This window comes from Phalangium opilio, unplaced genomic scaffold (assembly GCF_054372755.1).
Source record: "Phalangium opilio isolate 3A_F unplaced genomic scaffold, DU_Popi_V2 ptg000002l_1, whole genome shotgun sequence".
Classification (NCBI taxonomy): Eukaryota; Metazoa; Arthropoda; class Arachnida; order Opiliones; family Phalangiidae; genus Phalangium; species Phalangium opilio.
In genome coordinates this window covers 89,246-117,054 of record NW_028324144.1, presented here as the reverse complement: position 1 = coordinate 117,054, position 27,809 = coordinate 89,246, and the positions used below count along the sequence as shown (strand labels likewise).

Here is a 27,809-nt window from a genome sequence, read left to right as displayed (position 1 = left end):
CCATCCCTACCCTAGTCGCTATTTACGTTAATCGCTTAGTACTTAAGTATATGATTGTAACTAACCTTTAGCCCAATAGACGCGCGACAATTCTGAGCAGAGATTTTTAGAAACGCCGCCGCGTTTATACCCGTTTTTGTTGTAAAATTTCGAATAATAACAATCGTTTTAACTACGCGATTAAAACCAAATTTCCCATATCGATTAAACTTAATTTCAAACTGCAATACGTATAATAATTTCTAATTCCTGCCCCCCCCCCCTTGTGGGTTTGAAAAAGTGTCCTCGGTTCGCCAAGGATTGTGTATAAGTGCAGTTTTTTAATTTAACCTTAGATAAATCACGTGACCTTAATTTGAGAATATAAAATGGTGAATTTGCACGCGCGAGATCTGAATTGAGAATTTTAATAAAATGTCGCGCGTGCTGTGCTGGCGCGTGCTGAGCAAGCACGTGCTATCACGTGCTGAGCTAGCTCACGCGCTTTAAAAATATTTTTTATAAAACCTATACAAGAAGTTCAACTTAACTTTACACTACGAGAAACGAGATACTATACCTTTTCAGCCTTTGCTAGCGCTGTGAAGTTAGGTTGTTAAAACGTGTACCCCCCCCCCCTTGGTCGCGAAACCTCGTGTCGAACTGGCATAAACATTATCCACCTCGTAATGTTAAACTCCATAGAGATTAGCATTACGATTTTGGATTGAGTATTAATTTTCATCAAGAAAATCCCGTGTAGCGACCATATTGGAGGAACTCGGCTTTGGTAATAAAATTAGAAGTTTACGATGAATAATAACAACAAAGTGAATCCCCCTTTGATCAAAGGGATAGTTGCAAATACAAGGTCATTAAGTAGGCCTCGTTTTCCATTTTATTAAAATCAGAAATTATAACGAAGTATAGATGTATCTGAAGAACTTGAACCTCGAACAAAATGAGCGACGTACATTTGAAAATAAAATTAACGTTACAATTTTTAAAGAACACATAGGTAATAATTTTTGACTAAAAACGAAGCGTGCTACGGAGAAAGTTGAATTGTGTCTGATTAACTAACCGGCCGCGCTCTCGGGTATCTGCGTGGCGTTAATAGGGTTAGTATTATTAACAGCCTGATTGACTAAGCTGTTAATGGCTTTAATGGCTTTGGGGTTTAACTGAATAACGATGACCATGTAAGTCGTTAAAGCGGCCGTGATGTTTAGAATAAAGTTTCTGTCAATGGTGAAGAAATTCCAAGCCGTTAAACCAATAGACGGCGAAGTCAGTCGGCAAATCAGAAGTTGCGCCTCCATCTTGGCGTCCAGGGTCAAGTGAGAGTTGCGGAGAGTCAAGGCGTGGATGTGAGGGAGCGCCGCGTGAGCCTCCTCCGTCACTCTAATCAATTCAATTCAATTCAATAAACGCTTATAAGAGCGGCGGCCAAGTGTAATACTATTCCTATGGAGGGGGTTGTTTGTTTGCGTTTCGCTTAATTGCTCGGCCCCTGTTTGTCGTAGCCCTAAGTTTCTAGTATGGTTAGATGGGGGACAAATTGGGCTATAACATATCCTAAGGATATCCCCGTATCTCTAGTAGAACCAGAGTTATGAGCCTCCAAAGTTTAGTGCAAAAATCATAAGTAACATAATAACAATAAGTGAGACGATACCATACGTTGACGCACATTTTGCTTAATTACTTAACCCCTGTTTGTCGTAGCACCAAGTCTTTAGTATGGTTAGATGGGGGACAAATTGCACTATAACATATCCAAAGGACATCCCCTTATCTCTGGTAGAACCAGAGTCACGAGCCTCCAAAATTGGGTCAAACGCTTTTCCTAAGGAGGGGTTGTTTGTTTACGATTTGCTTAATTACTCGGCCCCTGTTTGTCGTAGCCCAAAGTCTTTAGTATGGTTGGATGGGGGACAAATTGGACTATAACATATCCAAAGGACATCCCCGTATCTCTAGTAGAACCTTAGCTTACCTGGACGCCGTGATGCAAGTCCCGATGAAGATGATGGCGGAGTAAACTCCCCTCAGGCTAAAGTAAAAGAGGTCATCCTTGGCCATGTCCCTCATCAGGTTATCGTCAGTGAAGAGCTGGGTCAGATCCAAGCAGACTCCCATGATAATCAGGACGCACCAGAAAAAGACGTTCTTGCCGTAAATGACGTCGACGCACGACACCAAGGCGCAGATCTTTTCGTGAAGGCGACGGATCCGAGAGAAATCAAAGGCAGTCGGACCCGAGACGTTGTTCCCCATCTCAACGATGGTCGAATTGTGCTCCTAAAATTAATCGCTTCGGTATCAAAGAACGTATCATCTAGGCTGATGAGGCCGCGTTCGTTAACTGACCCTGTAGGCTTCGGCCAGCAATAGACTGAAACACATGAACGATATGGGGACAAAGATAAGAACGCCGTGAACGAAAAAAATCCTCAAAGACCAAGTTAAGGCCACGGCGAAATAGATTCCCGCCGTCGTGTACGAAGAGGGTGGTTTCAGTTGGAATGTCGTGACGTAGTATTCCTCCGGTGATTGGTTATCCAGGATATTCAACATGGCTCCCCATAACAGTAAAATCAAGCACCAACCAATAACGTTCAAGATAATGACGTGCCTAGAACGGACAAGTTGGGCAACTCACGTATTACAATACGAGATCGAGACTGGGAATTTACCTCCGGAAGGCGGTCAGGGCGGGAAAGCGATGATTCGGAACTCTTTTAAAAGCGGAGTCAATGTCGCTTTGCAATTGCCTCAAGTCCTTGGCTTTGTAGGATAAGACGGCGAACAGGAGACAAGCCACGATGGCCGCCATTAAGACGGCGATTTGATCCAGAAGGTTGCCCGATTTCGACTGACGAAACGCCAGTTGGGTAATTGATAACGTCACGTTCAGCGTCAGGTAGAGGAAAACCACTCCGGACCACGCCATATTCACCATACTCGGTTTTTTGCGACGGTCTATTAGAACGTACACGCCAATTACCTGAAAACAACCAGAACCCCATCGATCGTTGTTCATACAACTTTTGGAAAACAAATTTCCCTGAGATTTCCATGAGGTGTCTCAGGGGCTCAAAGACTCTTTAGCGCATCTAGATACGTCTAAACTCTTCGGTACAATCCTCGGTAATAGGGCTAATCGAGTTGTAGGGATACACGTACTCACTTTCAAAGTTACGAAGACGGGTTTCAAAGCGACGGAACACTTGGCACTTCCGGTAGGTGAGGAAGGAACCATTTTGACCATTTGAAGAAGTCTATCGTTAACGTAAGTCTCGTTCGTTTTGGACAAGTAACGCCTTAGTTTATCGTCCGGTGAAGATGCGCCGGCCCTTCCATACATCACAACATCGGACGTACTCGCAATGGCTACTTACAATTTGCCACCACGGAAGATTTTTGGATCTCCTCCTAGCCTCGAAGCGAACACCGACAATCTTTGCTCGAAATATCTTTATCTACGCCAGCAGTTAAACGGGTCAACATTGCACTCAACATAATTGAGTAGTTCTTTACAAAACGAGAACCTGCGGGTTTGAAAACAAAGGTGAATTCATTTACTTTCACCACGAATATTGCCCTTTATATTTTTATTCCGCGTGTGAAATATATTTTTTAAGCAGAAACTGATTTATATTTCGGTGCTCAGTCCAATTCCATTCTACTTTAATTTTAATTTTAATCGTTAATGTCATTAATGTCGTTACTACAATGGATGACGTAGACTAAGATATTCAGGCCTAACTTGAAAATTGCTGGCCATTCATTGGCGTACTACTAGCAATAAGTGCCTGACATATTAGCAAACAAACGTAATAACTTTTAAATGTTTATATGTCGTTGCCATGGTAACTTCTAACTTTTATTCATCTTCTAGACGTCGAAGTAAACAAAGCTAAATCTTTTTGCGGTCGCGCTTAGTTCGATTAATCTTTCGTGAAAAAACGATCGAGTTTCTCTAAGAGAATAAGGGCTATGACGTAGGGGCACACGCGCTCTTCCAAAATGGCCCCTGGTGCCGCTACTACCCTGCTAGGACCGAAGTACAGCGGCGTGCTGCTTTTAATTTCCACGTGGAAATAGTTTTCACGAATAATATTAGGTCTTGTATTGTGAAAACTAATTAACTTATTTAGTAAAGAAATTTGAAAAATTTATGATTATAACAATAATCGTTTAGTTATGGCAGAAGTATATAATACTTCTTTTCGAGAGAAGTGTACCGCGCAAAGCGGGGGTAAGTGTAACGTCACTCTTAAAAACATTCGGCAAGACGCGCTTGCGCATTTTTGTCCCACGTCAAGACAATCAAGGTTTGTGGGATGATTGCTGGGGATTTAGTGCCAAACAATTATAGAATTCACCCAAGCACGGTGCGATGCCCATTTGTAGTTTGATGAGCGGGAAAGCAAACTAAAAGGGTGGGGGCCTGGGAAGAATGACGTTACATAATTAAGCATTAAGAGGATACAGAGTGTCATCCTTCTTCTATTATCCCCTTCTGGTTATAGTAATAAATATGTCACCACACTATTCACGCAGCGGGGGGTTTTTTTTTCTTTTAATTTGAGATTGGAAAAGACCCATCAATTGGAAAAAGGATATACAATGAAAATTTATTTTGCTTCTAATTAAGCTAATTATTATTTAAATTTGATATAAATTATAGTTAATAATCTCCATTAGTTCCTCTATCTAAATATACTTTCAAATTAGCTCTATCTCTTACGGTTTAAAAGATATAACGATTTTAAGTTTTGGATCGAGGGGTGGGTTAGCTAAACGAGTGAGAGAGTGGGTTAGCTAAACGAGTGAGAGAGTGGGTTAGCTAAACGAGTGAGAGAGTGGGTTAGCTAAACGAGTGAGAGAGTGGGTTAGCTAAACGAGTGAGAGAGTAGGTTAGCTAAACGAGTGAGAGAGTGGGTTAGCTAAACGAGTGAGAGAGTGGGTTAGCTAAACGAGTGAGAAAGTGGGTTAGCTAAACGAGTGAGAGAGTGGGTTAGCTAAACGAGTGAGAGAGTGGGTTAGCTAAACGAGTGAGAAAGTGGGTTAGAAAAACGAGTGAGAGGGTGGGTTAGAAAAACGAGTGAGAGAGTGGGTTAGAAAAACGAGTGAGAGAGTGGGTTAGCTAAACAAGTGAGAGAGTGGGTTAGAAAAACGAGTGAGAGGGTGGGTTAGAAAAACGAGTGAGAGAGTGGGTTAGCTAAACGAGTGAGAGAGTGGGTTAGAAAAACGAGTGAGAGGGTGGGTTAGAAAAACGAGTGAGAGAGTGGGTTAGCTAAACGAGTGAGAGAGTGGGTTAGAAAAACGAGTGAGAGGGTGGGTTAGAAAAACGAGTGAGAGAGTGGGTTAGCTAAACGAGTGAGAGAGTGGGTTAGAAAAACGAGTGAGAGGGTGGGTTAGAAAAACGAGTGAGAGAGTGGGTTAGAAAAACGAGTGAGAGGGTGGGTTAGAAAAACGAGTGAGAGAGTGGGTTAGCTAAACGAGTGAGAGAGTGGGTTAGAAAAACGAGTGAGAGGGTGGGTTAGAAAAACGAGTGAGAGAGTGGGTTAGCTAAACGAGTGAGAGAGTGGGTTAGAAAAACGAGTGAGAGGGTGGGTTAGAAAAACGAGTGAGAGGGTGGGTTAGAAAAACGAGTGAGAGAGTGGGTTAGCTAAACGAGTGAGAGAGTGGGTTAGAGAAACGAGTGAGAGGGTGGGTTAGAAAAACGAGTGAGAGAGTGGGTTAGAAAAACGAGTGAGAGAGTGGTTTAGGTAAACGAGTGAGAGGGTGGGTTTTTCCTAAGGCCCCTCTACACAACTAAAAATCGCTATATCTTTTAAAACCCTAATATACAGCATTAACTTGAAACCAGATCAAAAGTGTAATGCTATTCCGATGGACCGGGTTGTTTGATTACGTTTTGCTTAATTACTCGACCCCTGTTTGTCGTAGCCCTACGTTTTTAGTATGGTTAGATGGGGGACAAATTGATCTATAACATACTCAAAGGACATCAACGTATCTCTAGTAGAAACAGAGTTACGAGGCTGCAAAGTTGGGTCTAAAATGCAATTCCTATGGAGGGGTTGTTTGTTTACGTTTTGCTTAATTACTTGGCCCCTGTTTGTCGCAGCCCAAAGTCTTTAGTATAGTTAGATGGGGGACAAATTTAACTATAACATACTCAAAGGACATCCCCGTATCTCTACTAGACCCACAGTTACGAGCCTGCAAAATTGGGTCTAATGCATTTCCTATGGAGGGGTTTGTTTGTTCACGTTTTGCTTAAATATTTGGCCTGTATTTTCGATCAAACATCAGAACATATCTGTAGTGCAGTGGTTATCACATCCGCCTCACTCCCGGAAGTCTACAGGTTCGAAACCGCGAAGTTTTTTTTTTTTTTTTGCTTGGGATATGTAAAGACCTTTATAATTATCCGAACATTTGTGTCAAGGTCACATTATTTACATCCCCGTAACTCTACTAGACCCAGGGTTACGAGGCCGCAAGTTTGGGTCTAATGCAATTCCTATGGAGGGTTTGTTTGTTTACGTTTTGCTTAATTACTTGGCCCCTGTTTGTCGTAGCCCTAAGTTTATAGTATGGTTGGATGGGGGACAAATTGATCTATAACATACTCAAAGGACATCCCCGTATCACTACTAGAACCAGAGTTACGAGCCTCCAAAATTGGGTCAAACGCTTTTCCTATGGAGGGGTTGTTCGTTTACGTTTTGCTTAATTACTTGGCCCATGTTTGTCGTAGCCCTACGTTTTTAGTATGGTCAGATGGGGGACAAATTGCACTATAACATTCTCAAAGGACATCCCCTTATCTCTACTAGAACCAGAGTTACGAGCCTCCAAAGTTGGGTCTAATGCTATTCCTATGGAAGGAGTTGTTTCTTTACTTTTTCCTTAATTACTCGGCGCTGTATTCTCGGTCACCCATAATAACATATCTGTAGTGTAGTGGTTAACACATCCGCCTCACTCACGGAAGGCCACAGGTTCGAAACCGCGAAGTTTTTTTTTTCGCTTGGGATATGTAAAGACCTTTATAATTATCCGAACATTTGTGTCAAGGTCACATTATTTACATCCCCGTATCTCTGGTAGAACCAGAGTTCCGAGCCTCCAAAATTTAGTTTAATGCATTTCCTATGGAGGGGTTTGTTTCTTTACGTTTTGCTTAAGTACTCGGCCCCAGTTTGTCGTAGCCCAAAGTTTTTAGTATGGTTAGATGGGGGACAAATTGGGCTATAACATACTCAAAGGACATCCGCGTATCTCTACTAGAACCAGAGTTACGAGCCTGCAAAGTATAGTCTAACTGGGTTTCTATGTGTTTCTTTGTGTTTCTGTGTGTTTCTATGTCTTTCTATGAGTTTCTATGTGTTTCTATGTGTTTCTATGTGTTTCTGTGTTTCTATGAGTTTCTATGTCTTTCTATGTGTTTCTATGTGTTTCTATGAGTTTCTATGTCTTTCTATGTGTTTCTTTGTGTTTCTATGAGTTTCTATGTCTTTCTATGTGTTTCTATGTCTTTCTATGAGTTTCTATGTGTTTCTGTGTTTCTACGTGTTTCTATGTGTTTCTGTGTTTCTATGTGTTTCTTTGTGTTTCTATGAGTTTCTATGTGTTTCTATGTGTTTCTGTCTTTCTATGAGTTTCTGTGTTTCTATGTGTTTCTGTGTTTCTGTGTTTCTATGTGTTTCTTTGTGTTTCTATCTGTTTCTATGAGTTTCTATGTGTTTCTATGTGTTTCAATGTGTTTCTTTGTGTTTCTGTGTTTCTATGTGTTTCTGTGTTTCTATGTGTTTCTGTGTTTCTGTGTTTCTATGTGTTTCTTTGTGTTTCTATGTGTTTCTATGTGTTTCTATGTGTTTCAATGTGTTTCTTTGTGTTTCTGTGTTTCTATGTGTTTCTGTGTTTCTATGTGTTTCTATGTGTTTCTTTGTGTTTCTATGTGTTTCTTTGTGTTTCTTTGTGTTTCTATGTCTTTCTATGAGTTTCTATGTGTTTCTTTGTGTTTCTATGTGTTTCTTTGTGTTTCTATGTGTTTCTTTGTGTTTCTATGTGTTTCTATATCTTTCTATGAGTTTCTATGTCTTTCTATGTCTTTCTATGTGTTTCTATGAGTTTCTATGTCTTTCTATGTCTTTCTATGTCTTTCTTTGTTTCTATGTGTTTCTATGTGTTTCTATGAGTTTCTATGTGTTTCTTTGTGTTTCTATGTGTTTCTAGGTCTTTCTATGAGTTTCTATGTGTTTCTATGTCTTTCTGTGTTTCTGTCTTTCTATGTGTTTCTATGTGTTTCTATGTGTTTCTATGTCTTTCTATGAGTTTCTATGTGTTTCTATGTGTTTCTATGTGTTTCTATGTGTTTCTATGAGTTTCTGTCTTTCTATGTGTTTCTATGAGTTTCTATGTCTTTCTATGTGTTTCTATGTCTTTCTATGAGTTTCTATGTGTTTCTGTGTTTCTATGAGTTTCTATGAGTTTCTGTGTTTCTGTGTGTTTCTATGTGTTTCTGTCTTTCTATGAGTTTCTGTGTTTCTATGTGTTTCTATGTGTTTCAATGTGTTTCTTTGTGTTTCTGTGTTTCTATGTGTTTCTGTGTTTCTATGTGTTTCTATGTGTTTCTTTGGGTTTCTATGTGTTTCTTTGTGTTTCTTTGTGTTTCTATGTCTTTCTATGAGTTTCTTTGAGTTTCTATGTGTTTCTATGTCTTTCTATGTCTTTCTATGAGTTTCTATGTGTTTCTTTGTGTTTCTATGTGTTTCTTTGTGTTTCTGTGTTTCTATGTCTTTCTATGAGTTTCTTTGAGTTTCTATGTGTTTCTATGTCTTTCTATGTCTTTCTATGTCTTTCTATGAGTTTCTATGAGTTTCTATGTGTTTCTATGTCTTTCTATGTCTTTCTATGTCTTTCTATGTGTTTCTATGTCTTTCTATGTCTTTCTATGTGTTTCTGTGTTTCTGTGTTTCTATGAGTTTCTATGTGTTTCTTTGTGTTTCTATGTGTTTCTATGTCTTTCTATGAGTTTCTATGAGTTTCTATGTGTTTCTATGTCTTTCTGTGTTTCTATGTCTTTCTATGTCTTTCTATGTGTTTCTGTGTTTCTATGTGTTTCTTTGTGTTTCTATGTGTTTCTTTGTGTTTCTTTGTGTTTCTATGTGTTTCTATGTCTTTCTATGAGTTTCTATGTGTTTCTTTGTGTTTCTATGTGTTTCTTTGTGTTTCTGTGTTTCTATGTGTTTCTGTGTTTCTATGTCTTTCTATGAGTTTCTATGTGTTTCTATGTCTCTCTATGTCTTTCTATGAGTTTCTGTGTTTCTATGTCTTTCTATGTCTTTCTATGTGTTTCAATGTGTTTCTATGTGTTTCTATGTGTTTCTATGTGTTTCTATGTGTTTCTATGTGTTTCTGTGTTTCTATGAGTTTCTATGTGTTTCTTTGTGTTTCTATGTGTTTCTAGGTCTTTCTATGAGTTTCTATGTGTTTCTATGTCTTTCTGTGTTTCTATGTCTTTCTGTGTTTCTATGTCTTTCTATGTGTTTCTATGTCTTTCTATGTCTTTCTATGTCTTTCTATGTGTTTCTATGAGTTTCTATGTCTTCTATGTCTTTCTATGTGTTTCTGTGTTTCTGTGTTTCTATGAGTTTCTATGTGTTTCTTTGTGTTTCTATGTGTTTCTATGTCTTTCTATGAGTTTCTATGAGTTTCTATGTGTTTCTATGTGTTTCTATGTGTTTCTATGTGTTTCTATGAGTTTCTATGTGTTTCTTTGTGTTTCTATGTGTTTCTAGGTCTTTCTATGAGTTTCTATGTGTTTCTATGTCTTTCTGTGTTTCTGTCTTTCTATGTGTTTATATGTGTTTCTATGTGTTTCTATGTCTTTCTATGAGTTTCTATGTGTTTCTATGTGTTTCTATGTGTTTCTATGAGTTTCTGTCTTTCTATGTGTTTCTATGAGTTTCTATGTCTTTCTATGTGTTTCTATGTCTTTCTATGAGTTTCTATGTGTTTCTGTGTTTCTATGTGTTTCTATGTGTTTCTATGAGTTTCTGTGTTTCTGTGTGTTTCTATGTGTTTCTGTCTTTCTATGAGTTTCTGTGTTTCTATGTGTTTCTATGTGTTTCAATGTGTTTCTTTGTGTTTCTGTGTTTCTATGTGTTTCTGTGTTTCTATGTGTTTCTATGTGTTTCTTTGGGTTTCTATGTGTTTCTTTGTGTTTCTTTGTGTTTCTATGTCTTTCTATGAGTTTCTTTGAGTTTCTATGTGTTTCTATGTCTTTCTATGTCTTTCTATGAGTTTCTATGTGTTTCTTTGTGTTTCTATGTGTTTCTTTGTGTTTCTGTGTTTCTATGTCTTTCTATGAGTTTCTTTGAGTTTCTATGTGTTTCTATGTCTTTCTATGTCTTTCTATGTCTTTCTATGAGTTTCTATGAGTTTCTATGTGTTTCTATGTCTTTCTATGTCTTTTTATGTGTTTCTGAGTTTCTATGTCTTTCTATGTCTTTCTATGTGTTTCTGTGTTTCTGTGTTTCTATGAGTTTCTATGTGTTTCTTTGTGTTTCTATGTGTTTCTAGGTCTTTCTATGAGTTTCTATGTGTTTCTATGTCTTTCTGTGTTTCTGTCTTTCTATGTGTTTCTATGTGTTTCTATGTCTTTCTATGAGTTTCTATGTGTTTCTATGTGTTTCTATGTGTTTCTATGAGTTTCTGTCTTTCTATGTGTTTCTATGAGTTTCTATGTCTTTCTATGTGTTTCTATGTCTTTCTATGAGTTTCTATGTGTTTCTGTGTTTCTATGTGTTTCAATGTGTTTCTATGAGTTTCTGTGTTTCTGTGTGTTTCTATGTGTTTCTGTCTTTCTATGAGTTTCTGTGTTTCTATGTGTTTCTATGTGTTTCAATGTGTTTCTTTGTGTTTCTGTGTTTCTATGTGTTTCTGTGTTTCTATGTGTTTCTATGTGTTTCTTTGGGTTTCTATGTGTTTCTTTGTGTTTCTTTGTGTTTCTATGTCTTTCTATGAGTTTCTTTGAGTTTCTATGTGTTTCTATGTCTTTCTATGTCTTTCTATGAGTTTCTATGTGTTTCTTTGTGTTTCTATGTGTTTCTTTGTGTTTCTGTGTTTCTATGTCTTTCTATGAGTTTCTTTGAGTTTCTATGTGTTTCTATGTCTTTCTATGTCTTTCTATGTCTTTCTATGAGTTTCTATGAGTTTCTATGTGTTTCTTTGTGTTTCTATGTGTTTCTATGTCTTTCTATGAGTTTCTATGAGTTTCTATGTGTTTCTATGTCTTTCTGTGTTTCTATGTCTTTCTATGTCTTTCTATGTGTTTCTGTGTTTCTATGTGTTTCTTTGTGTTTCTATGTGTTTCTTTGTGTTTCTTTGTGTTTCTATGTGTTTCTATGTCTTTCTATGAGTTTCTATGTGTTTCTTTGTGTTTCTATGTGTTTCTTTGTGTTTCTGTGTTTCTATGTGTTTCTGTGTTTCTATGTCTTTCTATGAGTTTCTATGTGTTTCTATGTCTCTCTATGTCTTTCTATGAGTTTCTGTGTTTCTATGTCTTTCTATGTCTTTCTATGTGTTTCAATGTGTTTCTATGTGTTTCTATGTGTTTCTATGTGTTTCTATGTGTTTCTATGTGTTTCTGTGTTTCTATGAGTTTCTATGTGTTTCTTTGTGTTTCTATGTGTTTCTAGGTCTTTCTATGAGTTTCTATGTGTTTCTATGTCTTTCTGTGTTTCTATGTCTTTCTGTGTTTCTATGTCTTTCTATGTGTTTCTATGTCTTTCTATGAGTTTCTATGTGTTTCTATGTCTTTCTGTGTTTCTATGTCTTTCTGTGTTTCTATGTCTTTCTATGTGTTTCTATGTCTTTCTATGTCTTTCTATGTGTTTCTATGAGTTTCTATGTCTTTCTATGTCTTTCTATGTGTTTCAATGTGTTTCTATGTGTTTCTATGTGTTTCTGTGTTTCTATGAGTTTCTATGTGTTTCTTTGTGTTTCTATGTGTTTCTAGGTCTTTCTATGAGTTTCTATGTGTTTCTATGTCTTTCTGTGTTTCTATGTCTTTCTGTGTTTCTATGTCTTTCTGTGTTTCTATGTCTTTCTATGTGTTTCTATGTGTTTCTATGTCTTTCTATTTCTTTCTATGTGTTTCTATGAGTTTCTATGTCTTTCTATGTGTTTCTGTGTTTCTGTGTTTCTATGAGTTTCTATGTGTTTCTTTGTGTTTCTATGTGTTTCTATGTCTTTCTATGAGTTTCTATGAGTTTCTATGTGTTTCTATGTCTTTCTGTGTTTCTATGTCTTTCTATGTCTTTCTATGTGTTTCTGTGTTTCTATGTGTTTCTTTGTGTTTCTATGTGTTTCTTTGTGTTTCTTTGTGTTTCTATGTGTTTCTATGTCTTTCTATGAGTTTCTATGTGTTTCTTTGTGTTTCTATGTGTTTATATGTGTTTCTTTGTGTTTCTGTGTTTCTATGTCTTTCTATGAGTTTCTATGTGTTTCTATGTCTTTCTATGTCTTTCTATGAGTTTCTGTGTTTCTATGTCTTTCTATGTCTTTCTATGTGTTTCAATGTGTTTCTATGTGTTTCTATGTGTTTCAATGTGTTTCTATGTGTTTCTATGTGTTTCTATGTGTTTCTGTGTTTCTATGAGTTTCTTTGTGTTTCTATGTGTTTCTAAGTCTTTCTATGAGTTTCTATGTGTTTCTATGTCTTTCTGTGTTTCTATGTCTTTCTGTGTTTCTATGTCTTTCTGTGTTTCTATGTCTTTCTATGTGTTTCTATGTGTTTCTATGTCTTTATATGAGTTTCTATGTGTTTCTATGTGTTTCTATGAGTTTCTATGTGTTTCTGTGTTTCTATGAGTTTCTATGTGTTTCTATGAGTTTCTATGAGTTTCTATGTCTTTCTATGTGTTTCTATGTCTTTCTATGTGTTTCTATGTCTTTCTATGAGTTTCTGTGTTTCTGTGTTTCTACGTGTTTCTGTGTTTCTACGTGTTTCTGTGTTTCTATGTGTTTCTATGTGTTTCTATGAGTTTCTGTGTTTCTATGTGTTTCTATGTGTTTCTATGTCTTTCTATGAGTTTCTATGTGTTTCTTTGTGTTTCTGTTTCTTTGTGTTTCTATGTGTTTCTTTGTGTTTCTATGTGTTTCTATATCTTTCTATGAGTTTCTATGTGTTTCTATGTCTTTCTATGTCTTTCTATGAGTTTCTATGAGTTTCTATGTGTTTCTATGAGTTTCTGTCTTTCTATGTGTTTCAATGTGTTTCTATGTGTTTCTATGTGTTTCTATGTGTTTCTATGTGTTTCTATGTGTTTCTGTGTTTCTATGAGTTTCTATGTGTTTCTTTGTGTTTCTATGTGTTTCTAGGTCTTTCTATGAGTTTCTATGTGTTTCTATGTCTTTCTGTGTTTCTATGTCTTTCTGTGTTTCTATGTCTTTCTATGTGTTTCTATGTCTTTCTATGAGTTTCTATGTGTTTCTATGTCTTTCTGTGTTTCTATGTCTTTCTGTGTTTCTATGTCTTTCTATGTGTTTCTATGTCTTTCTATGTCTTTCTATGTGTTTCTATGAGTTTCTATGTCTTTCTATGTCTTTCTATGTGTTTCAATGTGTTTCTATGTGTTTCTATGTGTTTCTGTGTTTCTATGAGTTTCTATGTGTTTCTATGTGTTTCTAGGTCTTTCTATGAGTTTCTATGTGTTTCTATGTCTTTCTGTGTTTCTATGTCTTTCTGTGTTTCTATGTCTTTCTGTGTTTCTATGTCTTTCTATGTGTTTCTATGTGTTTCTATGTCTTTCTATTTCTTTCTATGTGTTTCTATGAGTTTCTATGTCTTTCTATGTGTTTCTGTGTTTCTGTGTTTCTATGAGTTTCTATGTGTTTCTTTGTGTTTCTATGTGTTTCTATGTCTTTCTATGAGTTTCTATGAGTTTCTATGTGTTTCTATGTCTTTCTGTGTTTCTATGTCTTTCTATGTCTTTCTATGTGTTTCTGTGTTTCTATGTGTTTCTTTGTGTTTCTATGTGTTTCTTTGTGTTTCTTTGTGTTTCTATGTGTTTCTATGTCTTTCTATGAGTTTCTATGTGTTTCTTTGTGTTTCTATGTGTTTATATGTGTTTCTTTGTGTTTCTGTGTTTCTATGTCTTTCTATGAGTTTCTATGTGTTTCTATGTCTTTCTATGTCTTTCTATGAGTTTCTGTGTTTCTATGTCTTTCTATGTCTTTCTATGTGTTTCAATGTGTTTCTATGTGTTTCTATGTGTTTCAATGTGTTTCTATGTGTTTCTATGTGTTTCTATGTGTTTCTGTGTTTCTATGAGTTTCTTTGTGTTTCTATGTGTTTCTAGGTCTTTCTATGAGTTTCTATGTGTTTCTATGTCTTTCTGTGTTTCTATGTCTTTCTGTGTTTCTATGTCTTTCTGTGTTTCTATGTCTTTCTATGTGTTTCTATGTGTTTCTATGTCTTTATATGAGTTTCTATGTGTTTCTATGTGTTTCTATGAGTTTCTATGTGTTTCTGTGTTTCTATGAGTTTCTATGTGTTTCTATGAGTTTCTATGAGTTTCTATGTCTTTCTATGTGTTTCTATGTCTTTCTATGTGTTTCTATGTCTTTCTATGAGTTTCTGTGTTTCTGTGTTTCTACGTGTTTCTGTGTTTCTACGTGTTTCTGTGTTTCTATGTGTTTCTATGTGTTTCTATGAGTTTCTGTGTTTCTATGTGTTTCTATGTGTTTCTATGTCTTTCTATGAGTTTCTATGTGTTTCTTTGTGTTTCTGTTTCTTTGTGTTTCTATGTGTTTCTTTGTGTTTCTATGTGTTTCTATATCTTTCTATGAGTTTCTATGTGTTTCTATGTCTTTCTATGTCTTTCTATGAGTTTCTATGAGTTTCTATGTGTTTCTATGAGTTTCTGTCTTTCTATGTGTTTCTATGAGTTTCTATGTCTTTCTATGTGTTTCTATGTCTTTCTATGTGTTTCTATGTCTTTCTATGAGTTTCTGTGTTTCTACGTGTTTCTATGTGTTTCTTTGTGTTTCTATGTTTCTATGTGTTTCTATGTGTTTCTATGTGTTTCTGTCTTTCTATGAGTTTCTGTGTTTCTATGTGTTTCTATGTGTTTCTATGTGTTTCTGTGTTTCTGTGTTTCTATGTGTTTCTGTGTTTCTTTGTGTTTCTATGTGTTTCTTTGTGTTTCTATGTGTTTCTATGTCTTTCTATGTGTTTCTATGTGTTTCTATGTCTTTCTATGAGTTTCTTTGAGTTTCTATGTGTTTCTATGTCTTTCTATGTCTTTCTATGAGTTTCTATGAGTTTCTATGTGTTTCTATGAGTTTCTGTCTTTCTATGTGTTTCTATGAGTTTCTATGTCTTTCTATGTGTTTCTATGTCTTTCTATGTGTTTCTATGTCTTTCTATGAGTTTCTATGTGTTTCTGTGTTTCTACGTGTTTCTATGTGTTTCTATGTGTTTCTTTGTGTTTCTATGTTTCTATGTGTTTCTATGTGTTTCTATGTGTTTCTGTCTTTCTATGTGTTTCTGTGTTTCTATGTGTTTCTGTGTTTCTGTGTTTCTATGTTTCTGTGTTTCTATGTGTTTCTGTGTTTCTTTGTGTTTCTATGTGTTTCTATGTCTTTCTATGAGTTTCTATGTGTTTCTTTGTGTTTCTATGTGTTTCTTTGTGTTTCTATGTGTTTCTATGTCTTTCTATGAGTTTCTTTGAGTTTCTATGTGTTTCTATGTCTTTCTATGTGTTTCTATGAGTTTCTATGTCTTTCTATGTCTTTCTATGTCTTTCTATGTGTTTCTATGTGTTTCTATGAGTTTCTATGTGTTTCTTTGTGTTTCTATGTGTTTCTGTCTTTCTATGAGTTTCTATGTGTTTCTATGTCTTTCTATGTGTTTCTGTGTTTCTATGTCTTTTTATGTCTTTCTATGTGTTTCTATGTGTTTCTATGTCTTTCTATGAGTTTCTATGAGTTTCTATGAGTTTCTATGTCTTTCTATGTGTTTTTATGTGTTTCTATGAGTTTCTATGTCTTTCTATGTGTTTCTATGAGTTTCTATGTCTTTCTATGTGTTTCTATGTCTTTCTATGAGTTTCTATGTGTTTCTACGTGTTTCTACGTGTTTCTATGTGTTTCTTTGTGTTTCTTTGTGTTTCTATGTGTTTCTATGTCTTTCTATGAGTTTCTATGAGTTTCTATGTGTTTCTATGTCTTTCTATGTGTTTCTATGTCTTTCTGTGTTTCTATGTCTTTCTATGTGTTTCTATGTCTTTCTATGAGTTTCTGTGTTTCTATGTGTTTCTGAGTTTCTATGTCTTTCTGTGTTTCTATGTGTTTCTATGAGTTTCTATGTCTTTCTATGTCTTTCTGTGTTTCTATGAGTTTCTATGTCTTTCTATGTCTTTCTATGTCTTTCTATGTGTTTCTGTGTTTCTATGTGTTTCTTTGTGTTTCTATGTGTTTCTTTGTGTTTCTATGTCTTTCTATGAGTTTCTATGTGTTTCTTTGTGTTTCTATGTGTTTCTTTGTGTTTCTATGTGTTTCTATGTCTTTCTATGAGTTTCTATGTGTTTCTATGTCTTTCTATGTCTTTCTATGAGTTTCTATGAGTTTCTATGTCTTTCTATGTCTTTCTATGTGTTTCTATGAGTTTCTACGTGTTTCTTTGTGTTTCTATGTGTTTCTAGGTCTTTCTACGAGTTTCTATGAGTTTCTATGTGTTTCTATGTCTTTCTGTGTTTCTATGTCTTTCTATGTGTTTCTATGTCTTTCTATGAGTTTCTGTGTTTCTATGTGTTTCTATGAGATTCTATGTCTTTCTATGTGTTTCTATGTGTTTCTATGAGTTTCTATGTCTTTCTATGTGTTTCTATGTGTTTCTATGAGTTTCTATGTCTTTCTATGTGTTTCTATGTGTTTCTATGTCTTTCTATGAGTTTCTGTGTTTCTATGTGTTTCTATGAGATTCTATGTCTTTCTATGTGTTTCTATGTGTTTCTATGAGTTTCTATGTCTTTCTATGTGTTTCTATGTGTTTCTACGTGTTTCTATGTGTTTCTGTGTTTCTATGTGTTTCTTTGTGTTTCTATGAGTTTCTATGTGTTTCTATGTCTTTCTATGAGTTTCTATGTGTTTCTATGTGTTTCAATGTGTTTCTTTGTGTTTCTGTGTTTCTATGTGTTTCTGTGTTTCTATGTGTTTCTATGTGTTTCTTTGTGTTTCTATGTGTTTCTTTGTGTTTCTATGTCTTTCTATGAGTTTCTATGTGTTTCTTTGTGTTTCTGTGTTTCTTTGGGTTTCTATGTGTTTCTATGTCTTTCTATGAGTTTCTTTGAGTTTCTATGTGTTTCTATGTCTTTCTATGTGTTTCTGTGTTTCTATGTCTTTCTATGTCTTTCTTTGTGTTTCTATGTGTTTCTGTCTTTCTATGAGTTTCTATGAGTTTCTATGTGTTTCTATGTCTTTCTATGTGTTTCTGTGTTTCTATGTCTTTCTATGTCTTTCTATGTGTTTCTATGTGTTTCTATGTCTTTCTATGAGTTTCTATGAGTTTCTATGAGTTTCTATGTCTTTCTATGTGTTTCTATGTGTTTCTATGAGTTTCTATGTCTTTCTATGTGTTTCTATGTCTTTCTATGAGTTTCTATGTGTTTCTACGTGTTTCTAAGTGTTTCTATGTGTTTCTTTGTGTTTCTGTGTTTCTATGAGTTTCTATGAGTTTCTATGTGTTTCTATGAGTTTCTGTCTTTCTATGTGTTTCTATGAGTTTCTATGTCTTTCTATGTGTTTCTATGTCTTTCTATGTGTTTCTATGTCTTTCTATGAGTTTCTATGTGTTTCTGTGTTTCTACGTGTTTCTATGTGTTTCTATGTGTTTCTTTGTGTTTCTATGTTTCTATGTGTTTCTATGTGTTTCTATGTGTTTCTGTCTTTCTATGTGTTTCTATGTGTTTCTATGTGTTTCTGTGTTTCTGTGTTTCTATGTTTCTGTGTTTCTATGTGTTTCTGTGTTTCTTTGTGTTTCTATGTGTTTCTTTGTGTTTCTATGTGTTTCTATGTCTTTCTATGAGTTTCTATGTGTTTCTTTGTGTTTCTATGTGTTTCTTTGTGTTTCTATGTGTTTCTATGTCTTTCTATGAGTTTCTTTGAGTTTCTATGTGTTTCTATGTCTTTCTATGTCTTTCTATGAGTTTCTATGAGTTTCTAGGTGTTTCTATGTCTTTCTATGTCTTTCTATGTGTTTCTATGTGTTTCTATGAGTTTCTATGTGTTTCTTTGTGTTTCTATGTGTTTCTGTCTTTCTATGAGTTTCTATGAGTTTCTATGTGTTTCTGTGTTTCTATGTCTTTTTATGTCTTTCTATGTGTTTCTATGTGTTTCTATGTCTTTCTATGAGTTTCTATGAGTTTCTATGAGTTTCTATGAGTTTCTATGTCTTTCTATGTGTTTTTATGTGTTTCTATGAGTTTCTATGTCTTTCTATGTGTTTCTATGAGTTTCTATGTCTTTCTATGTGTTTCTATGTCTTTCTATGAGTTTCTATGTGTTTCTACGTGTTTCTACGTGTTTCTATGTGTTTCTTTGTGTTTCTTTGTGTTTCTATGTGTTTCTATGTCTTTCTATGAGTTTCTATGTGTTTCTATGTCTTTCTATGTGTTTCTATGTCTTTCTGTGTTTCTATGTCTTTCTATGTGTTTCTATGTCTTTCTATGAGTTTCTGTGTTTCTATGTGTTTCTGAGTTTCTATGTCTTTCTGTGTTTCTATGTGTTTCTATGAGTTTCTATGTCTTTCTATGTCTTTCTGTGTTTCTATGAGTTTCTATGTCTTTCTATGTCTTTCTATGTCTTTCTATGTGTTTCTGTGTTTCTATGTGTTTCTTTGTGTTTCTATGTGTTTCTTTGTGTTTCTATGTCTTTCTATGAGTTTCTATGTGTTTCTTTGTGTTTCTATGTGTTTCTTTGTGTTTCTATGTCTTTCTATGAGTTTCTATGTGTTTCTTTGTGTTTCTGTGTTTCTTTGTGTTTCTATGTGTTTCTATGTCTTTCTATGAGTTTCTTTGAGTTTCTATGTGTTTCTATGTCTTTCTATGTGTTTCTGTGTTTCTATGTCTTTCTATGTCTTTCTTTGTGTTTCTATGTGTTTCTGTCTTTCTATGAGTTTCTGAGTTTCTATGTGTTTCTATGTCTTTCTATGTGTTTCTGTGTTTCTATGTCTTTCTATGTCTTTCTATGTGTTTCTATGTGTTTCTATGTCTTTCTATGAGTTTCTATGAGTTTCTATGAGTTTCTATGTCTTTCTATGTGTTTCTATGTGTTTCTATGAGTTTCTATGTCTTTCTATGTGTTTCTATGTCTTTCTATGAGTTTCTATGTGTTTCTACGTGTTTCTACGTGTTTCTATGTGTTTCTTTGTGTTTCTTTGTGTTTCTGTGTTTCTATGAGTTTCTATGAGTTTCTATGTGTTTCTATGAGTTTCTGTCTTTCTATGTGTTTCTATGAGTTTCTATGTCTTTCTATGTGTTTCTATGTCTTTCTATGTGTTTCTATGTCTTTCTATGAGTTTCTATGTGTTTCTGTGTTTCTACGTGTTTCTATGTGTTTCTATGTGTTTCTTTGTGTTTCTATGTTTCTATGTGTTTCTATGTGTTTCTATGTGTTTCTGTCTTTCTATGTGTTTCTATGTGTTTCTATGTGTTTCTGTGTTTCTGTGTTTCTATGTTTCTGTGTTTCTATGTGTTTCTGTGTTTCTTTGTGTTTCTATGTGTTTCTTTGTGTTTCTATGTGTTTCTATGTCTTTCTATGAGTTTCTATGTGTTTCTTTGTGTTTCTATGTGTTTCTTTGTGTTTCTAGGTGTTTCTATGTCTTTCTATGAGTTTCTTTGAGTTTCTATGTGTTTCTATGTCTTTCTATGTCTTTCTATGAGTTTCTATGAGTTTCTAGGTGTTTCTATGTCTTTCTATGTCTTTCTATGTGTTTCTATGTGTTTCTATGAGTTTCCATGTGTTTCTTTGTGTTTCTATGTGTTTCTGAGTTTCTATGAGTTTCTATGTGTTTCTATGTCTTTCTATGTGTTTCTGTGTTTCTATGTCTTTTTATGTCTTTCTATGTGTTTCTATGTGTTTCTATGTCTTTCTATGAGTTTCTATGAGTTTCTATGAGTTTCTATGAGTTTCTATGTCTTTCTATGTGTTTTTATGTGTTTCTATGAGTTTCTATGTCTTTCTATGTGTTTCTATGAGTTTCTATGTCTTTCTATGTGTTTCTATGTCTTTCTATGAGTTTCTATGTGTTTCTACGTGTTTCTACGTGTTTCTATGTGTTTCTTTGTGTTTCTTTGTGTTTCTATGTGTTTCTATGTCTTTCTATGAGTTTCTATGTGTTTCTATGTCTTTCTATGTGTTTCTATGTCTTTCTGTGTTTCTATGTCTTTCTATGTGTTTCTATGTCTTTCTATGAGTTTCTGTGTTTCTATGTGTTTCTGAGTTTCTATGTCTTTCTGTGTTTCTATGTGTTTCTATGAGTTTCTATGTCTTTCTATGTCTTTCTGTGTTTCTATGAGTTTCTATGTCTTTCTATGTCTTTCTATGTCTTTCTGTCTTTCTATGTGTTTCTGTGTTTCTATGTGTTTCTTTGTGTTTCTATGTGTTTCTTTGTGTTTCTATGTCTTTCTATGAGTTTCTATGTGTTTCTTTGTGTTTCTATGTGTTTCTTTGTGTTTCTATGTGTTTCTATGTCTTTCTATGAGTTTCTATGTGTTTCTATGTCTTTCTATGTCTTTCTATGAGTTTCTATGAGTTTCTATGAGTTTCTATGTCTTTCTATGTCTTTCTATGTGTTTCTATGAGTTTCTACGTGTTTCTTTGTGTTTCTATGTGTTTCTAGGTCTTTCTACGAGTTTCTATGAGTTTCTATGTGTTTCTATGTCTTTCTGTGTTTCTATGTCTTTCTATGTGTTTCTATGTCTTTCTATGAGTTTCTGTGTTTCTATGTGTTTCTATGAGATTCTATGTCTTTCTATGTGTTTCTATGTGTTTCTATGAGTTTCTATGTCTTTCTATGTGTTTCTATGTGTTTCTATGAGTTTCTATGTCTTTCTATGTGTTTCTATGTGTTTCTATGTCTTTCTATGAGTTTCTGTGTTTCTATGTGTTTCTATGAGATTCTATGTCTTTCTATGTGTTTCTATGTGTTTCTATGAGTTTCTATGTCTTTCTATGTGTTTCTATGTGTTTCTACGTGTTTCTATGTGTTTCTGTGTTTCTATGTGTTTCTTTGTGTTTCTATGAGTTTCTATGTGTTTCTATGTCTTTCTATGAGTTTCTATGTGTTTCTATGTGTTTCAATGTGTTTCTTTGTGTTTCTGTGTTTCTATGTGTTTCTGTGTTTCTATGTGTTTCTATGTGTTTCTTTGTGTTTCTATGTGTTTCTTTGTGTTTCTATGTGTTTCTTTGTGTTTCTATGTCTTTCTATGAGTTTCTATGTGTTTCTTTGTGTTTCTGTGTTTCTTTGTGTTTCTATGTGTTTCTATGTCTTTCTATGAGTTTCTTTGAGTTTCTATGTGTTTCTTTGTGTTTCTATGTGTTTCTATGTCTTTCTATGAGTTTCTTTGAGTTTCTATGTGTTTCTATGTCTTTCTATGTCTTTCTATGAGTTTCTATGTCTTTCTATGTCTTTCTATGTGTTTCTATGAGTTTCTGTCTTTCTATGTCTTTCTATGTCTTTCTATGTGTTTCTATGTGTTTCTATGTGTTTCTTTGTGTTTCTATGTGTTTCTATGTCTTTCTATGAGTTTCTATGAGTTTCTATGTGTTTCTATGTCTTTCTATGTGTTTCTGTGTTTCTGTGTTTCTATGTCTTTCTATGTGTTTCTATGTGTTTCTATGTCTTTCTATGAGTTTCTATGTGTTTCTATGTGTTTCTATGTGTTTCTTTGTGTTTCTATGAGTTTCTATGTCTTTCTATGTGTTTCTATGTCTTTCTATGAGTTTCTATGTCTTTCTATGTGTTTCTATGTCTTTCTATGAGTTTCTATGTGTTTCTATGTCTTTCTATGTGTTTCTATGTATTTCTATGTGTTTCAATGTGTTTCTACGTGTTTCTACGTGTTTCTACGTGTTTCTATGTTTCAATGTGTTTCAATGTGTTTCTACGTGTTTCTACGTGTTTCTTTGTGTTTCTATGTGTTTCTTTGTGTTTCTTTGTGTTTTTATGTGTTTCAATGTGTTTCTGTGTTTCTATGTGTTTCTTTGTGTTTCTTTGTGTTTCTATGTGTTTCTATGAGTTTCTATGTGTTTCTGTGTTTCTATGTGTTTCTATGTGTTTCTTTGTGTTTCTATGTGTTTCTATGTCTTTCTATGAGTTTCTATGTGTTTCTATGTGTTTCTGTGTGTTTCTTTGAGTTTCTATGTGTTTCTAAGTCTTTAGTATGGTTAGATGGGGGACAAATTGGACTATAACATATCCTAAGGACATCCCCGTATCTCTAGTAGACACAGAGTTATGGGCCTGCAAAGTATAGTCTAACTCATTTCCTATGGAGGGGTTTGTTTCTTTACGTTTTGCTTAAGTACTCGGCCCCTGTTTGTCGTAGCCCAAAGTCTTTAGTATGGTTAGATGGGGGACAAATTGGGCTATAACATACTCAAAGGACATCCCCGTATCTCTAGTAGAAACAGAGTTACGAGGCTGCAAAGTTGGGTCTAATGCAATTCCTATGGAGGGGTTGTTTGTTTACGTTTTCCTTAATTACTCGACCCCTGTTTGTCGTAGCCCTACGTTTTTAGTATAGTTAGATGGGGGACAAATTGGACTATAACATATCCTAAGGACATCCCCGTCCGACCCCTCGAGTAGTCCACTACTGCAAAGGGTGAAATGGGAATGTAGAATGAAAGAGACACGGAGATGAAATACTTTATTTAAGAAAAGAAACACGCAAGTACTCTGCCCTGACAGTACAAGCTCGGAAAATACACATCGTACCATTATTATCGACATCGTTATTATTATTATTTTTAAAATAATATATTTATGGCATTATATATATTTCAAATTATACAAAAACATTTGAGTATTGCAAAAGCGGGTTAAAGTAGGTATTGGTTGGCTGCCCGAGGCGATTGTTGGACGGGAGTTAGTGTCCTATCGTGTTCCCCATTGGCTGGTCAATGAGAGCCTGGTGGTATTTCTCCCAAGAAAATATTGGCTTCAAGTAACTGTCTCTACCAGCTTGGTCTTCTTCGTGTCTCGTTCAAATCGAACTGTCGGCTCAATCTTCTTGGAGATTCATATTTGGGGGGAGATGTCCATCCAATCTCTTGCCCTCGCCCTGCCCCCCCCCGCCCAGCAACTACTAGATCGGCGCGTTTATTTGACCCCCAAGGGGTTGATAACTCCGCCCCCAAGGGGTTGATAACTCCGCCCCCCAAGGGGTTGATAACTCCGCCCCCCAAGGGGTTGATAACTCCGCCCCCAAGGGGTTGATAACTCCGCCCCCAAGGGGTTGATAACTCGGCAACTTGGCTTATTACCAGTTGGATATCAGATAAGATAAGATAAGGAAATAGGCCTAAGATAAGGAGATCTATTTGTTCCTTTGATAGGTGGTATCACGTGACAATGAAAACCCCGCCCCGCCCCGCCTTGCCCTAGATGTTGGTTGGTTGGTTGGTTGGTTGTTGTCCGCCGCCGCGCTTATAGTTTTGATCAATTTTATTTATTGGTAACGTAATTAATAATTTAAACATTAACAAACAACTTAATAATTAATTTTAATTATCGGGGAAAACCCTTAAAACTTCCCTTACAAAATAAAAAACGAAACATTTCACTCACCATAGGACCGTTGAGTTTGAAAGATCCGAGGGCTGGAGTGGTTGTATTTCATTATGGACTAATGGCACCCCATGTTATTTCCCCATAGAGCTTAATACAGTCGAAGGCAGAGGGCTGCCATTACCCTCTCCCGCTTAAACCCACGGACACCTAATAAATAAATAAAGTAAAACGGATTTAGGCTTACTTAAATTGATTTAGGCTTACTTGAAATTATTTAGAATATTTTAGGCTTACTTAATAAGATGAAATTGCGTTAAAATTACTTATTAAACATTTTACTTTATGGTTTAGCCCTTGGCACATTCAAAATAGGGCAGTTTTTCCAATAAATATTCATTTATTCAAGGTTAATTATAGCATAATTAATTACATTTAAGTCGCGACGGAAACTAATTTAAATCGATATTTTAATGAGCATAAAATTATTCCCGACCAGTTCCTTCTTCCTAGCCACCAAATACCATAAAATATAACCCAATCTACCCTAACTTAACCCTAACCCTAACCCTAACTTAACCCTAACTTAATCTAACCCTAACTTAATCTAACCCTAACTTAATCTAACCCTATTCCTAACCCTAACTTAATCTAACCCTATTCCTAACCCTAACTTAACCTAACCCTATACCTAACCCTAACTTAATCTAACCCTAACCCTAACTTAATCTAACCCTAACCCTAACTTAATCTAACCCTAACCCTAACTTAACCCTAACTTAATCTAACCCTAACTTAATCTAACCCTAACTATACCTAACCCTAACTATACCTAACCCTAACTATACCTAACCCTAACTATACCTAACCCTAACTATACCTAACCCTAACTATACCTAACCCTAACTTAATCTAACCCTAACCTAACCCTAACTTAATCTAACCCTAACTATACCTAACCCTAACTATACCTAACCCTAACTATACCTAACCCTAACTATACCTAACCCTAACTTAATCTAACCCTAACCTAACCCTAACTTAATCTAACCCTATACCTAACCCTAACTTAATCTAACCCTATACCTAACACTAACTTAATCTAACCCTATACCTAACCTAATCTAACCCTAACCCTAACCTGACCTACCCTAACCAATAATATGAAGAGTAAAATATAGAAAAACATGGAAAATATATATTTTAATTAATTTCCACACCTTAAATGTAATTAATTATGCTTTAATTAACCTTGAATAAATGATATTTATTGAAAAACTGTGTATTTTTGAATGTGCTAAGGGCTAAAGTAAAATCTAGCCCAAAATGTTTCCACCCAACCAAAAGTAGGCCAAACAACTTTTAAACCTAAAACTATTAATTACCTTGCTCCTGGAAGTCTTTTAAATGAACCCATCTTCATACTCGGGATCCACAAATTTTACACTAATCGATAAAATTACGTTAAATATAATTAAAACTCGATTAAAAATTATAATTAACCACGCAAAACAAAGGCTTAAAAAATTTAAAGACTCCCTGCGCAGCTGCACCACCACTGAGCTGTTAGTCTGTTAGTCAATTTTGATTGGCTGCTAGCGTGAAACTTACCATGGAGCAATATCTAAAGATACCAAATTGCATTATATTGCCCTTTCAAGGAACACTCCATTGTAACTCCCACCCCCGATAAATATTATTACTCCTTGGAAAATTCCAACCAAGTGGATAAACTAGCGCCATCTATTTTTCAAAACTGGTATTAAAAGTTGCGTTTTTTGGTCTAAATCATTAAGCCTTGGCCCGAAAACTTTAAAATAATGTAACTAAATTAAAAATACTTGCCAAACTGTTGCATTTTCGTAAAAAGGTTCCATTGGACTCTCGAGCATTCTTTAAAAAGACAAAAACAAATTAAAAACATATCTTAATAACTTTAAATTAGGTTTGAAATTAAAACTTACTCTCCAGGCCCAGCCGCCCAAGAACTTCGTTACTTGAAAGCAATACTTCGTTATTAGGTCAAATTTCTTGAAAAATAAAAGGAAAAAAAGGCAATTAATTGGAGTACAAATTAAATTAAACTATTTTAAATAATTACAACAATCAGGGGCCGAGGAATTAAGCAAAATGTTCATAAACACTCGCTCCATAGGATTAAGACGGACTTATTTTACATAACACCTATTAACTCCGGTTCTATTATAGATACCCGGATGTCCTTAGGATATGTCATAGTCCTATTTGTCCCCTTTCCAACGATACTAAAAACATAGGGCTACGACAAACAGGGGCCGAGTAATTAAGCAAAATGTTAATGAACATTCGCTCCATTGAATTAACACGGACTTATTTTACAAAACACCCATTAACTCTGTGTCTACTAGAGATACGGAGATGTCCTTTGAGTATGTTATAGTCCTATTTGTCCCCCATCTAACCATACTAAAAACTTAGTCCTACGACAAACAGGGGCCGAGATATTAAGCAAAATGTTCGTCCCCTCCACAGGATTTGCGTCACACCCAACTTTGGAGGCTTATAACTCTGGTTCCACTAGAGATACGGGAATGTCCTTAGGATATGTTATAGTCCAATTTGTCCCCCATCCAACCATACTAAGATCATAGGGCTACGACAAACAGGGACCGAGTACTTAAGCAAAATGTTAATAAACATTCGCTCCATTGAATTAACAAGGACACGCAGCTTTCTAGCGTAGGGAGGGTTGTGGGTTATACCTTGAAGGACGAGACGTGGTGGCTCTAATGGTGGCGTTGGTAGCCGAGAAAGTGGCGCCCTAGGGGTGGTAATGTTACCAGGGTCAACTGGCTTCCTGATGAAAGACGGAAGGGTTGGCTATAACATACTAAAAGGAGATCCCCGTCTCTCTAGTAGACACAGAGTTATGGGCCTGCAAAGTATAGTCTAACTCATTTCCTATGGATGGGTTTGTTTCTTTACGTTTTGCTTAAGTACTCGGCCCCTGTTTGTTGTAGCCCAAAGTTTTTAGTATGGTTAGATGGGGGACAAATTGGACTATAACATACCCAAAGGACATCTCCGTATCTCTAGTAGAAACAGAGTTACGAGCCTGCAAAGTAACCTAGCTTAATCAAACCCAACCTAACTTAACCTAATCTATAATATGAAGGGTAATATATAGACATAAAACATGGAAAATGTATATTTTAATTAATTTCCGCGACTTAAATGTAATTAACCTTGAATAAATGATATTTATTGAAAAAACTGTGTATTTTGAATGTGCTAAGGGCTAAAGTACAGTTTGGGAATCCAGAAATGTTTCGAATATTAAATTATGCATATATTACCTGTTATAAAAATGTTCCGAACATACTCTACTGACGTAATATTTAACCATCCCGCCAAATTCCAATCTTTTCACTAAGCCTTGGCCCACTGTCATTGCTTAAGCCTTGGTACTTCTCCATAATTATTGCTTTTTCGATTACCTTTGGTCTTTAAAACTCAATAAAACACGAACGTTTCTTTCGCGTAATCATGGTTTGAACACTTCTTAACCATTTTTAATTGCAATTAACGAAAGAACTTGGTTTAATTAAACTAAATAAAGGTGCAAACACGGAAGGTCACACATGACAGAAGCTAAGCACAGACTGCCAGGCTGAACTCAGCTGATGCCGGGCCGGCCAGAGATAGGACCGGAAATAAGCACAGAGCATTAAGCATTGTATAATAGAATTTTAATGTCCTATCAATGCTTTTAAAAACTAAAGAGAGGTCACTGGACATTTTTACCAATAAATATTGCGTATTTTTGATTAGTTACGACGTCACGACGACAGTAACGACACAAAGAAGGCCTTTCCGGGGATGCAGTTTCCCATTCTCGCTCAAACTGTCTACATTCTTGCTACTCCGTAAATACTTGTTGCTGGCTAGGCGGGTTTTTTTGAATTTCAGATCTCTGTCATTTTTACTTTCAATTTTCATTTTCGTTTTTAAACCCTAATTAAATTTA

General features: G+C 35.3%; 1 protein-coding gene across 2 annotated transcripts; it reads right to left on the bottom strand.

Moving 5' to 3' along the window:
* Positions 1-858: 858 nt before the first annotated feature.
* LOC149718064 (uncharacterized) lies at positions 859-27,463 on the bottom strand. Of its 2 annotated transcripts, XM_089865746.1 has the most exons (10): positions 27,139-27,463; positions 25,768-25,833; positions 25,649-25,696; positions 25,189-25,249; positions 23,864-24,013; positions 3,173-3,533; positions 2,679-2,989; positions 2,353-2,617; positions 1,979-2,283; positions 859-1,383 (listed from the first exon to the last, which is right to left on the bottom strand). In XM_089865746.1, exons 6-10 carry the CDS (start codon positions 3,347-3,349, stop codon positions 1,059-1,061), a joined length of 1,383 nt encoding a protein of 460 aa, XP_089721872.1. In that variant the 5' UTR covers positions 3,350-3,533; positions 23,864-24,013; positions 25,189-25,249; positions 25,649-25,696; positions 25,768-25,833; positions 27,139-27,463; the 3' UTR covers positions 859-1,058. The 2 variants fall into 2 exon arrangements, with proteins under 2 accessions (XP_089721872.1, XP_089721873.1); XM_089865747.1 differs by lacking the exons at positions 25,189-25,249; positions 25,649-25,696; positions 25,768-25,833; positions 27,139-27,463 and adding an exon at positions 24,101-24,946.
* Positions 27,464-27,809: the final 346 nt, after the last annotated feature.